Source organism: Stenella coeruleoalba (genome assembly GCF_951394435.1).
Source record: "Stenella coeruleoalba genome assembly, chromosome: 1".
Classification (NCBI taxonomy): domain Eukaryota; kingdom Metazoa; phylum Chordata; class Mammalia; order Artiodactyla; family Delphinidae; genus Stenella; species Stenella coeruleoalba.
Genome location: NC_137169.1, coordinates 50,182,235 through 50,197,031, shown reverse-complemented (window position 1 = coordinate 50,197,031; position 14,797 = coordinate 50,182,235). Strand labels below are relative to the sequence as shown.

The following is a 14,797-nucleotide window of genomic DNA, read 5'->3' as shown; positions in this document are numbered from 1 at the left end:
AAAAGAACAGTATTTTTTTTTCCTTGTTAATTAAATCATCTACGAGGAAGATAAATGTGCAGCCCACACTTGTATCTTGTAAAATATCAAAGGCCTGATTAGTAAAGCTTATGTTCAACCTCAGGCTTTTTCTCCAGATTCCTGGAAGTAACAGGGATGTGAAGGAAGGCAACTCCTAAGTACCAATACTTGTTACATTCCTTCCTTCATTCATTCTGGGTGAGCTAGAAAGAAGCAACCAGGATCAAACACAAAATATTCCTGGGAATTTTGACCCAATCAACCTACAGAATTAGGAACATCAGCAGTGAGCAGACAGGAAGAAAGAGGATCCTTCAGACCAAGCTGGAAGTCACTTTTTTGAAAAGCCCACAGACCCCTCTGGTCCCTGTGTTCTGTTCGGTGAATTTTTCCTGACAGTTGGTGGTTTTATTTGCCAGAACCACAACAAAGAGGGTCCTTAAGTTTCCCTGGGAGCGTTTCCTCAGACCTGCACCTCTCCGAGATCTCACAGAGGTGTTACTGTTGTTGGCTTGCTGGGTGTCCAGCACCTGAGCCAGATCAAAGGCATTTTCCGACGCCAGCATGACCACAGTCTCGCCCTCACCACATAACATAAAGCTGCTGATTAATCCCCTTGGCCCAGAAGGTCCCTTCCCACTCCCAAGTACAAAGCGGGGTGGGAGTGGGGACTTTATTTCCAGCACAACACAACCATAGTAAACTGGCATTTTATGGCCTTCATTCATTGCAACCAACTGCAGCTGCCCATCAAACTCATTAAAGCCCAACAGTTGCTTCATGTGAGCCTTTTATATCACTAGGAAAGTGTAATAAGAATCCCCACAATTTCTGAGTGTCTACTGTGTACTACGGATGTATGTACATAACTTATGTTACCCAGAAACCCTGTGAGACTGGCATCCTCACCCTCAGTGTGACGGATGAAGGACCTGAGGCTCAGAGAACTTAAGTAGCTCACCTTAGGTCGCAGGCCCAAAGAGTTCATAAGCAGATGTCCAAACCTACACCCGTCTGACTCTGAAGCCCACGCTCTCTCCATTCCTGTACGGACACATCGTAATCATGCACAACACAGTAAGGCACTGAGGGGGATGCACTTGGGATGCAGACAGAGCTGGACCTGAGTCTTCAGCTCCAGCTGAATAGCCTGGTGACCTTGGGAAAATTATTGGCCTTTTCTAGGCCTTAGTTGCTTAATTTCTAAAATGGATGCTGTACAACAAGCCAGCATCATTTTCATTAAGAGACCAGGAAACTGAGACATGGGGATGTCACAGACTCACATTCATATGGATTTGCTTTTGCTCATAAATCCGAACTGAGTGGGGTAAAAATGCCTGAAATGTAGGCTTTACAGGAGAAACCAGATCAGATGTGTCCCTGTGAAAATGGGAGGTGATTTAAAAAGGTTTAAAACAGTGTTCAGTGAAGACAAGCTAGCAAGTGTAGACTCATGTCGGGGGAGATAAGGGCTGACTGCCCTGGTGGGCACCTCCGGCTCAAGGCGGCCTTAGGCCTCCACTGATCTCTCCCTTCAGTGACAGCCAAGCCTTACAATAGGGCTGCTGAGGGGAAGAAAGAGGCCAGGGCTTTTAAACTTTAAGAAGTTCCATCTAAGAGTTCGTCCACGGAAACAAACAGAAGGAAATTTTTTTTGGAGGGGGTGTAAGAAGTCCAGCACTACTGTCCCTTTAGGACGTCGTCCCTAATCTTGGACCCTCCCCAGGCAGCCACTGTGTCCTTTCTGCCCAGCAACACCAGTGCAAGTGATGGAGAGCTAACCCCGGCAGTGTCACCTCGATCCATCCTCACAATACTATGAGACATGTACTACAACTCTCCACATCTCACAGATGAGGAATCTGGGGCCCAGAGGGGTTAAGTGCCTTGCCTGAGGGCCCATCCTTAGGAAGTGGAGGAACTGGGACTGGAAACCAGTCGGGCGGTCCCATCGTCTTTATGAAACGTGTGAGAACCCCTGCCACCATGCCTAGCACATACTAGATGCTCAGTATCTCGAGTTCAGTCTGAATCTATACTGTGAGGCCTTGTACCGTAATACCTGTTGTCATCTATCTCACCAATGGGAGGCCCTATGTCATCCCTGCATCCCCAGGATTTAGCACAGCCCTGGACACAAGAGCAGAGGATCACTGGATAAGTAAAGGTATCAATATTTACTCAACCAAAATATTTCATGGTACAAAAGGCTCACTGGTCCCCACGGTAACTAAACACAGTTTCTCATGGCACATAAGTCCCTCCATCGTCGTAGAGATTCTGCCCTGGACTGTATCCCAGATCCCACTCTAATCCTTACGCATGTCCCCGCTACTCTCCCATTTGCCTTCCTCCTCCTCCCCCACCCTCCCCTCTATTTTACTCATCTGGGAAAAATCCAAGGAGTCGTCCATCGTCCATCTTAGTTTAACAGAGTAACAACTCTTAAATAAAAATATGGTAGAAATGGGTACTTATCGAAATGGAATGCTTTCAGACTCATGCATTTAAAGAAGATATAAATTTTAGGGCAGGCACTAAATTTTAACTGCAATCTTGGAGAAAGCCTTTCCACTAATTCATGAAGAAAAATTAACAAAGTGAAAACTGCTTATCAGTGTTCTTTTGAAGTCATGATATGCAGCCTAATTCTATACATCATCAGACTGCTCCCAGGGAGATGGATTTATATTGATTGAGAGAGAGCTCAGCGGCCAAGGAAAATAGACACCCCTGTGCAGAGAAGACTCAGCTACCCATTAGGGACAGATCGTCTGGGAGCGAGGCTCGGCCATCTCTGGATCCGATTTCACCCCTTCCACCTCAGCTCTCTGGCCAGGGTGATGTCAAAGGCAGACTCAACCCTTTTCACACTTTTTAAGAATTTGGCCCCTGGAAAAAGATCTGGCAAATCTAAGCAAGGCTGTTGGAAGGAGGGCTGAGCTGAAAGCTAGACACAGCACAGGGCTGCGGGGGTGGGGGGGCAGGAAGGGAAGGAACAGAGGTGGGGAGGGGCCAACAGCTCAGCTCTCCTCCCTGGCCAGGCCGTCCTCCCTGGAGTGTGGCAGCCCCGCCCTCGCTCGCTTGCTGGGCAGACTCACCCCCATGTGACAAGAAGATGTTCCACAGATGATAGCCAGCCGCGACGTCACCGGCTGTCCCTCACAGGCGAGGCCATGCCCCCTCACATCTGCTCCAATCACTCCTGTGAGAAACCAAAACAAAACAAAATCCTCTTAAAAAAAAAAAAAGAAGGAAAGAAAACTAAAACAAACATAAAATACTCTTTTTTTTAATACCAAACAACATTGAGAAAGCATTCCACGTGCAGGCCAGTCTCAAACAGAAACCAAAAGAGCATAAGTGGCCTCTGCCAGGGGAGCAGGGAAATACGTTCTGCTTTTGCTTTCCCCTCCTCAGTGTACAGCCTCGAACACCGGAAGAATAATAGTAACTGCAATTCGAATAATAAAAGCAACAGCCATCAGTGGTTTTTGCTCTCGAACTACCAGGCACCATGCTGAATATTTATATATATAGTCTCATTGTATATTGAGCCTGTCAAGTTGATATTATTAACCCCACGCATCAGTGGAGGAAGGAAGGCCCACCTATGGATGGAGTGACCCGTGCAAGGTCACACTGCTAGTAAGCAGCAGGGCTGAAGGGAATCTGGTTTAACACATCACATTTCAGTCTCAACGAAGGCAAAAGAATCGTTTGATGACTGGATCTTCTCGGCATCTCTGGCTCACCATTCTTAGTGCTACTCATCCCAGAACTCTCGGCATAAAGGATAGAGTGACTGACAGTGAGTTTCTGTTGAAAGAATGCCAGGTGGCAGAGAGTTTCCCATAAATGGTATAAGCTCAGGCTGCTTCTCCACACAGATTGTGTTCCTTGATATTTGCTGGGCGAGTGAAGTTATAAATGCGAGGGGAGAGTTAGACCATTTAGAGCCTTGAGTTGTCTGTCACTTATTCAAATATCCAACGAGCACTTTGTACACATAAAACGATATACTGGGTGTGATGTAGGAGCCGAAAACACGCAAACATTCCCAGCTAGGACACAGGTAGGAGGTGGGAAGCATCAGGGCAGAGCACAGAGGCCGGAAGCGGGAGAGAACAGCTCCGTCCGGCTCCATGGGCTTCGGGCTGTGCCTCCCCGCTCTCCATCTCCAATCCTCAGTGCTCCTTCCCACCTCCAGACCTTTGCATTCGCTCTGCCCTCTGCCTGAAATGCCATTCCCCAACCTCTTTGCCAGGTGAACTCCAATTCCTTCGTAACTCAAATGTTACTTCCTCGGAAGGCTTCCCTGTTCCTCCGGGAAAGATGCGGCTCCCAGTCCCCCTTGGGCTTCGCTAGCATACAAGACACTGGTAACTTACAGAATTACCACAGCCCGTCTGCCTCTCCTTTGATCATAAAAGCTGTAGGAAGCTGGCACTGTCTCGCCCACGTGCTTAGTCCCCCAGCACCGACCACAGTGGCCAGCATAGAGTAGAAAGTGAAAGTACCAGCGCTTGAGGCTGTGAGGGTAAGACGACAGTCCCTTTTCCTTGGGATGCTCACGGTCTTGTGGGAGGGAGGGAGAAGCCTAGACGGAGCATTTCAATGCAGGGATCAGGATGGGACAAGAAAAACTGCAGGGCCTACAACCACTATGGAGAACAGCATGGAGACTCTTCAGAAAACTAAACACAGAACTACCATATGACCCAGCAATCCCACTCCTGGGCATATACGCGGAGAAAACCATAATCTGAAAGGATACATGGACCCCAATGTTCATTGTAGCACTACTTACAAGAGCCAAGACATGGAAGCAACCTGAAGTTTTCACCAAGTCCCCTGCTCTGCTCGGCATCGTGGGGCTGCCCCTGCAGCCCATGGTTCCCAGACACCAGGTCAGCCCTGCCAGGAGGTCTGAGGGCTGAAGGCACTGGAAAGCCAGAGTGCATCTCCCTCGCTTCCCCCGTGTCAGGTGGCTGCGTCTCCTCCATGATTTCAGCTCTGTTGACAGGGCCACCAACGCTCCCACTTGGCCTGTGTTCACCGCCCCTCGTCTCTGGTCACACAACCTCCTCCTATGTTCCTCCAGCTAGGGGTGGCAATAGCTTCCATTCTGCTGACCCCTGGCTTGCTTCACAGGGAATATAGCCCTTCACGGCTCCTTCGTAACTGGGTCACCATTTTTGTGTATTAAATTCCCTCTTTTCTATGTACTTAGAGTGCTCTACATTTTTCTGGGAAGTCCTGGGTGATGAATTTCCCCACCCAGGGCACAAAGGCTTTCGAACAGGAAGAAACCCTAGATATGAGATAATTTTAATTGAGCTCTATTTGCATGCTCTCTCTCTGCATCTGTCTCATTTAATTCTTACAACCACTGAACGTGCTTGGTGTTATTATTATCCTCATTTTACAGAGGAGGAAACTGAAGCTTAGAAATGAGAAGTAACTGAACCAAGGTCACACAGCTCACCAGAAGTAGGGCTGGGAATCACATCCACATAGTCTGATTCCGAACTGCTGGGTCTCAGGTTTTTCTCTAAGATAAAAACCCAATAACCAGGTGGACGATGTTTACTCATCTGCATATCTCAAAATATTGTGGCCTTAAATATATTGATCCCAAGATCCTTGACAGAAAAGGGGTTGGCCATTGCGGGTCCATAGTGCTATATGGAAATTCAAGGAATCCCTGACGGTGACTGCCTTTATTGGTCCCACGTATGTAAAGCATGGACAAAGTTTATTTCACAGGGTACTTCAATCCTGAAAGGGGGTTAAACATGGGAAAAAAGAAATTTGTGGAAAATATTTCTTTGTTTCTTCTCTGGTTAGTGGATTCATTGTTGATATTACTAGCCTTAAAATCTGGGAACAAGTGTGTTACAATGAAAAAAGAATGGAATTTGAAGACAGAAAGACCTGATATAAAATGAAGAAGATAACAATATCACATGGGAGCTCTGATACAGAGGGAATGTTTAAAATTAAATGATTAATTAATGGTTGCTATGTCACTACGACCACCATCACTATCGCCATCGATATTACCAATATCATCTGAACTCTTTCTCAAGAGACAGTTGTATTCTTCCCACATTTTTAGAAAACATGTTAGATAGCTAGCATAGGCTGGATACTGCATTAAAATCTTTAAATATTGTCTCATTTAATCTTTGCAACATCTACAAAATATATTTTCTTCCCTTCGACATACACAGAAGAAACAAAGTAACTTGCCCAAGGTCACAGAGATGTAAGACCAGTGCCAGGATATGGCCCCTTGACCTTGTTCTGTCTGACCCTAAAACCCATGTTCTTTCTAGAATCCCTCACTTTATGAAGTGACACTTGTCTTATACAAAGGAAATATATTTGGAAGTGTCAGTTCACCGGGGAACATTTAGCAAGAGCCATGGGTTTAGAGTTTGAAGATCAGGGTTTGAACCCTGATTCTGCCACAAACCACCTGAAAGTCTAAACTGCTCCCTCACATCCACGAGGAGAGAATGGATCACAAATTGAGGTTCTTTTCCAGCCATTTTCAGTACATAATATACACAGTGATTCTTTTTAAATACCAAGTCCACTGTCTCCTTGCCTGGAAACAGGAGGGCAGGAAAAAAAAAAATCCCTCCCAAGATCCTATATTCTCAAGTCCTGAGGAGACTTAGAAAACCTCAGGCCAGGCTGGTACAGCACTGGTGAGAGGCAGGTCTTGCCCAATTTCCCCTCCAGAGAGGTTCTCTACACTCTGCCTAACTGATCTGATCCAAGAGTGGTGCAGGGCTGATGCCTCTGTGAGACCACATGAATCCCAGCCCTGACATATCTCATTTTTCCTTTGGCCACTTAGAGTGCGGAGGGGCCGAGCCGGGGAAAAGAGGTCCAAAGTAGGGAAAGCAACAAAGGGGAGGAGGAGCTTTCTCCTTTCTGCATAAACACATTTCACAATCCATAGAGGGATCATGGGCCTCACGTGTACATCAGGAAACAATTCCTAAGACGGGGTTTTGATAAGCGCAGCCCTCAGCACTGCTGGGGCCCTTCACATGACTGTTCATGTGTCAGTGAATTCAGCATTCCTCAGAAAGTTTAAAGGGCAAAATTAGCAGCTGAAGAAATAGGCACCAAAAAAATAAAAATAAAATTGTGAGATGTTCAACTGGGTTTTCCCTGAAACTTGCACAATGACCAGCTAACGGTAGTTGCTTAGTAAATTTTTTGTTGAATGAAAAACAAATAGCAGAAAAACAAGCATACTGAGTCAATGAATCAATTCAGGGCCTTTTATTTAATGACTCCTCCCCTTCCACATAAACAAGAACACAGTTCATATCAAGGAATATGTTTTAAAGGCACAAAATTAAAAAGGAAAAAAAGAAAAAATTAAAACTTCTTTTCCTTTATGTGCTGTCTCCCTCCCTCTGCCCCATCTACCAACCATCCATCCTTCCATCCAAACATTTATTGAATATCTATTTATGTCAAAGAAGAAAGAGATTTTGCAAATGTTATGATTAAGAGTGGGTTATCCTGTAATTTATCAAGCCACAATTGCTTTGAAAACTTTAAAAGGTTATATAGAAGAAAAACATCCCAAGCTCTAGCATTTGTGCTATAATTATCTCATACTTTACAGCTATAAAAAGTACTTTATAGCTTGCAAAGCATCCTTAAACACTGTACCCTTCATGTAGCTTTTAAAAAATCCTATAATATGTGTTATTTTATTTTGAGATCACAGTTGAAGAAACTGAATTTCAGAGAGGTAAAGTAACTTACTCAAGTTTATTTAGCTACTTGGAGGCAGAAGCAGGGCTCAAACCAGGATTTTTAGTCTCCTAGTCTGAGGTTTTTCCCCTATGTTTGAAAAACAAAAAAGGTCTGCTTTGGATGCACTGGTATCTTGAAAAAGGTGCTCTTACGATAACAACCCCAGATACCCTCTCTGAAGGAAGAAAGGACACGAAGGATTTCGAACATTACCTAAGACTCTTGAATCGACCATTTGGAGGAATGAACTGACTGATAAACTGCATCAAATGAGTTGTTTGACTAAGCTGGCCTAGAGGTTTACAGGGTCCCTGGGGAGAAGGCTCTCTGGAGCCTCATGTATGCAAAACCTCACGTATGCCAAGCCTGCTGCAATAACTGTAAGCTCCCGGGATGGTAAGAGTCACATCAAAGGCATTTTCTCTGAAAAGGACCAAACACCAGTCTCTACACAAGAAGATACTGAGTTTATTCTTTTGACTAATATTCATTCATTTTATATAGAAAATAATATATGGGTTTGGCAGTAAACTGCTGTGCTTAAAAACCTGGACTCATTCATCATGGGCCCTTGGTTAAGTTTATCTCCTTCATGCCTCAGTTTTCACATCTGTACAATTTGAATAACAGTATCCTCCTCATAGGACTGTTATAAGGATTAAATGTGTTAACATATGTAAAGTGCTTAGACCAACGCTGTCCAGAGAACATTCTGAGATGATGGAAATGTTCTCTATCTGCATGTTCCAATAGAGCAGTCACCAGACACAGGTGGCAACTGAGCCCTCGAAATGTGGCTAGTGCAACTGAGGAACTGAATTTTCCACTTTAATTAATTTCAGTAGCCACATGTGGCTAGTGGGTGCTGTATAGGACAGTACTGGTTAGAGTGTGCCTAGCACTACAGGAATCCTTGCTGTTTTTATTACTGTCGCTATTACTGTCTTCGGACTTAGGCTTGAATCTCACTGACATGTTCTTGGGCAAATGCCTTGATCTCTAGAACCTCAACTTCCATATCTGAAGATTCTGGATAACAACACTTACTTTACAAAATTGCTGTAGGGATTAAGTGAGATGTATGTGGGACCTACCAGTACTCAGTAAATGGGACTATGAAATCTGGGACCTATAGGAGTGCTTGGCATAAGTGTAGAGACTTCCTACTCATTCCTGAATGGGCCTTGCTTGGCCAGGCCACTGAACATTTCCTCATGTTCTTCCTTCCTCTTAGAATGTTCTTTCCACAGTACACTCCATCCCCAAACAATCTCCCTGGGGAACACGGACTCCATGGTGAAGACCCAACTCTTTCATCAGAAGCCTTTCCTGACCGTGTCTTTCCCCATCCCCCTGGGCACCCCAGCCAGAGAGAACTGGCCAAGCCTCTTTCCTTATGCCCCACCCTCTGACACGGTACAGATTCTATCATTGTATCTGTAACATATTTGTTTGCACAGCTGTCTCCTTCTACCATACTGTGAGCCGACAGAGGCCAGGGCAGACTCACCAAGTTTTGTTGCTGTTGTTTAACAAAGGAATGAATGTGTGTGGCACAAGGCATGTACTAGTAAAACACAAGACATTTTCTAGATAAGGTAGGAGATTTAATCATGGGCAAATACTCCATGTCTTAAATATGCCTAACAGTGAAAGATACTGAAGAGTTTTGAGGGACAACTCATGGGTGACGGTAAAACTTTTACTGGAATCTCACAACACACCTTGTTTAGAACTGTCAAAATCACTGGTAAAGAGTAAAGGTCCTATGGTCCTTCTGATTATTGAAAGATTGCTTTGTGCCTCACACTTTACAAATATTGTTGCATTAAATTCTTATAACAAGTTTGGGAGGTAGTTATTATCACACTGTTTTACTAATTCAGAAAATGAGACCAAAAGTTGTTCAAGGAACTTGTCCAAGGTCTCCCAGAGTTACAGTGGGGAGGACGGTGTCACAGGCAGATCCACCCAACTTTAAATCTCATGGAGCTACAGAAACTAGTTCCTTTCTTTACAACCACTTATAAGAATTCTAAGTACTCAAACAGCAGAGCTGAACTCAGATCTCTTTCAGGATTTATTGTTATAATCCACTAAAGCAAGCCCAAAGGGTTCATCTCAATCCTAACAAATGAAAGGGAGTGAAACAGCTGAAAAGATTTCTGTGATCCCAGCGTTTAATGAAGCATCGCCTTGGCTTTGAAAGAAATGCCATTTAGAATGCATCCAATCTAAATCCTAAAGTAGGTATACCTTTTAAAAAAATCCTATGTAAAAAGTCTACAAAGAAATTTTACACTCCTTGACACTGCCACCATCCCTGTCCTCTACACTCCACCCCACCACAGAGCTGGAAACATAATAGGGAAGGTCTTGGTTTAAATGAGATGCGAACAGACTTTACTAGATATTTGCACTATTTAGGGCATAATGGTGAACAAAGAGGGCTCTAGAATTAGACTGCCTGACTTCAAGTCCGCAAGCCGCAAGTCTTAAGCCACTTAACCTTCTTGGGCCTCAGTTCCTTTGTCTATAAAATCGAAACGATGACAGAATGTAGCTCATAGGGCTACTGTGAAGATGAGGTGAGGAGAATGGTACCTGGATCACAGTTTACTCCATATAGTTGTGCCATTGTTGTCATTACTTGACCACTCTGTCTTTGGTGTTAAGAGCAGGGCTTGGCCTGACAGTTCAGGCATTCCCTCTTAGCATGGTGCGTGCTTTGCCAGAGGGATTTGGGCTTACTTAGACTGACTGGAACATTTGTTTTCTGTCCTTGAGTATACAACTGATGACAGTATAATGGGGGGCTCAGGGGAATAAAGAAAATGGGGTAACAGGTAGTAGGAATGATCCAGGCTAACATTTTAAACATTGTTGATAATAACCCAAAAGCTGTTTATATCCCTGAAGCCATGATAACATGTGGCACCATTCATCCTGCAATTCAACTTGGTGATGGCAAATGTCATTTCTGTCTAAGTGCTACACTCATGCATGACTTGCACCCATCAGATGTCAATACAAGAGCTTTGGGAGGGTCAGAGAACAAAGCATAAACCCTCAGATAACTGGGTCTCACTATTCTGTTCCTCCCTTCTACCCAGAAAGATTGAATCTCAAAGGTAGGCTAATAGGTAGTAACTTGGAAATCTGAGACTCAGAGAACACTAGCAAAATCCACAGTAAAGACAAAGTGAAGACTTGATTTCAGAAACTCCTTTCTTCCTAACCTCAACACGGCCTCTAGATTACTTGGACATTCTCACCTGTGACCTCATAAAAGACAATTTTTCACTCGCAGGCACTAGACATGGTAAAGGGTCAAGGTGAAATCCAAACAGGCAAGTTAACTCACAAAAAATTACTTTCTAAAATTAAAAATTAAAAAAAGACACATGCACCCCAATGTTCATTGCAGCACTATAAAAAAAAAAAAATTAAAATAAGAGAACTGATCCAAGTACCACAAATGTATCTTATGGAATAAATCCTTACATAGATCTCAAACTGTGACTCTAAATCACACAGTTGTCTTCCGATGTTATATAAATTAATTAATTCACCACCTATTTAGTGACCCCCAATTATAAGCCAGGCACTGTGTGAGGAGCTAGAACGCTAAAGATGAAAGTTGCTTCCTTTTATTCTACAAGATCTCAGTCTAGGAGGGGTGGAAAGGTATACAGGCAGACACTTATAAGACAGTATGGGGCTTCCCTGGTGGTGCAGTGGTTGAGAGTCCGCCTGCCGATTCAGGGGACATGGGTTCGTGCCCCGGTCCGGGAGGATCCCACATGCCGCGGAGCGGCTGGGCCCATGAGCCATGGACGCTGAGTCTGCATGTCCAGAGCCTGTGCTCCGCAACGGGAGAGGCCACAACAGTGAGAGGCCCGCGTACCGCAAAAAAAAAAAAGACAGTATGGAGGGACTTCCCTGGTGGCACAGTGGTTAAGAATCTGCCTGCCAATGCAGGGGACACAGGTTCGAGCCCTGGTCCTGGAAGATCCCACATCCTGCGGAGCAACTAAGCCCGTGTGCCACAGCTACTGAGCCTGCGCTCTAGAGTCCGTGAGCCACAACTACTGAGCCTGCGTGCCACAACTACTGAGCCCACACACCTAGAGCCCGTGCTCTGCAACGAGAGAAGCCACCACAATGAGAAGCCCACACACCTCAGTGAAGAGTAGCCCCCACTCACTGAAACTAGAGAAAGCCCACGCACAGCAAAGGAGACCCAACACAGCCAAAAATAAATAAATAAATTTATATATATATATATAAAAAAAAGATAGTATGGAACAACCAGTGACTCAGAGCTGAATGTGACTAATGAAAGTGTGGAGCCAGGACCCCTGACCTAGTCTGGATGGTCAGGAAGGGCTTCCTGAAGGAGGTGAGCCAGGAGCTTCCTCAGTCAGCAGGGGAAGGGGATAGCAGAGGAAAGGCATTTCAGGTAGCCCTGGAGACAAAAGAGACAGTTAAACAAAGACACGGGAGAGAGAAATAGATGACGCGAGCTGCTGGGCTGCACAGTCTGATGGAGATGCAGCCTTGTATCCTGAAGAACGTGGTTGGACAAAGCTCAGGGCCTGAAGTCGGACAGTTTATAGTACTGGATTCCCAGGTCCACCCCAAGTGTGCTGTGCGGCCTGCCAGACGCTAACTAACCTCTGTGCGCCTCAGTTTTCTCAGGTGTGAGGTGAGAGCGATGGTATCTGCTTTACAGGGTCATTACTCCTGCTTTTAGTACTGTACTCCTAGTGTCCCAGGAAGCACCAAACCAAGTCCTGAGCAAGTTGTAATACGTGGTCACCCTACACATAAGGCAAGATAGAAGAACTGCTAAATAAATATCAGTATCCAACTTCTCCCACGAGACAGCAGGACTAGGTTTCCTTCAGCAATCTTGTCTTGCCCCTAGACAAATGGTCTCATTCATAAAATTATCTGAAGGCTCCTTGCAGGTGAAAAAGGCACTAGACACCCTGACAATCCCCTTAAAGGCACAGAGCAGGCCAGTGAGAGGCTTCAGGAAAATGTTAAGGGGAGTTGGGACTTGCTCAGACAGACTCTTTAGGACACCTCAACCCGGGGAAGAGGCCTGAAATTTCAGAGGAAAAGATCTTAGCTGGCTCCCTGTCTCTCTCTCTCTCCCCAGCCCTGATGCCACGCTCAGGGCCTCCTCCCTTGGTGTGAGTTTCGGTTCCATCAAAAAACTTCCAGAGGTTTTGTGGGGTTAGTTGAACATTGACAGATTCTTCAAAGCCTGGAATTCACTCCCAGAGCCAAAACCAGCCAAGTTGCTATGGGGCTAGGATTTCCCCTGGGGAGGGTCACGGGGCTTCACCACACCTAGACTGATTGATCTAACCTTGGCTCATGCTGTAGACAACAAGGAGACAGAAAAGAAAAATAGAGTCTGAAGCTGGATCCTCCTTTCCTGGCCCCCATTCCTGGGAGAATGGGGGTGGGAGTGTAAGGCGACCTACTGCCGGATAAGAGTCAGGCCAGAGTCAGAGAATTAAGTGCTATGCAGAGCAGCTGGAGAGAGGAAAAAAACCTGAGCAGGATAACGGGCCCAGGGTTTTAACACAATGAATGACATGTGGCTCAAATAGTTTCAAGGAGAACAAAGGCTTAGGTAAATAAATAGTGTGGAAGACAGAGCAAAAATGAATTACAGCAAATCCCACAGGAATACGTTGGCATTTTTCAAAAACTGTAGTTGAAACATTGCTGCTTCAGCAGAGATAAAGATTCAGCCCTCCCTTTCCACCTACGCACCTGCTTCTGACACCCACGTTCTCAGGACAGCAGCCCTGGGCTCTGTTCTCCAGCCGGGCTCTGCTCTCTTTTCTCTGTGCCTGTGCCCCAGGCCCTGGGGGACAGGGGAATGGCCTGGAAAGGGCACTGGATTTCAGAGAGTCATTTCCAGCCACATGACCTCAGGCAAATGAGTGGAGTTCCTTGAGCCTCTAGTACCTCCTCTGTAAAAGGGAAGTGAGGATTTCAAAGTAAAATGTAAAAATACAATCTTGTTTTGAAAGAAAAGTGCTGGCACATGTTAGGCCCCGAATAATATTCTCTCTCTCCTCTGTTCAGTAGGATCCAATTCGACAAACCTTTACTGAGCACAGCTCTCCGTGAGACACCATGCTCAGCACTGCAGGAGAAATAATACTTGAAAAAACATAATCACTGTCCTCAAAGGGCTTACAGTCTCCTGGGAGCCAAGGACACTGGTACACAGTAGCCTAACCACGGCTGTCACAGGGGCACAGCAAGTCTCTAGCAGGAGGAATGACTCACCCCATGTGGGTCCAAACAGGCTTCTCCACTGAGGACCTTTTCCCCCTTTGAGCTGATGGTCAGAGATCTCTTCCACCTTGGCTGTGGCCACTCACCCTGGGTCCCGCTGCAGCCTACCTCAAAAGCCTTAGGTCTTCTCTACATCACCATCATCATAACAGTTAATACATATGTAGGGATCTCTTCTAAGTGCTTTATGCAAATTACCGTGGTATTGGATCCTCACAATCACTGTTATGAGGCCCATCTTGGAGATGAGAACCTGAGAGCCAGCAGGTAAGTCACTGACCCTTGATCACAGACAGCAGGTGATGGTGTGAAATAGGAATTCGGGCAGTCTGGCTCTGGAGATCATGTTTTCCAACCATGAGACTGTAGAAATGGAGTTGTGGGTATTCTTGGGCGGTTTTTTGGTATCCAACACTTCCGTTGGATATATGCTGTATATTCATATTATTTCTCACTCGTCCTTTGCTCTCTTTCTAAATTCTGTATTCCAAAGGGAAGAATTCTTGAGTGATTTAAAAAATAACACTCAGTCCATCTTCTCGAAGCACCTCTTGGCAAACCTCTGGAGTGTGTCCATGTCAGCGCATCTCCTTGTGGGCTCTTTGGAGAGACGACTCCCAAGGAGGCCACCTGCAGCGCAGACCAGAGGCAGCAA

The 14,797-nt window shown here is 45.4% G+C and overlaps 1 protein-coding gene across 7 annotated transcripts in view; it reads right to left on the bottom strand.

Annotated features, from left to right (window-relative positions):
• Positions 1–14,797, bottom strand: part of FGGY (FGGY carbohydrate kinase domain containing) — a 420,429-nt gene that overhangs the window by 176,076 nt on the left and 229,556 nt on the right. For 6 of the 7 annotated variants that reach the window (XR_013828299.1, XM_079921233.1, XM_079921234.1 and 3 more), the window contains one exon: positions 3,126–3,229. Coding sequence is in view for 6 of the 7 variants with exons in the window: in XM_079921233.1 (XP_079777359.1) it covers positions 3,126–3,229 (104 nt within the window). In the remaining variant the exon portion in view is untranslated. Of the gene's footprint in view, positions 1–3,125; positions 3,230–13,608; positions 13,689–14,797 lie in introns of those variants that run through there. The other variant, XM_079921237.1, reaches the window with a different exon arrangement.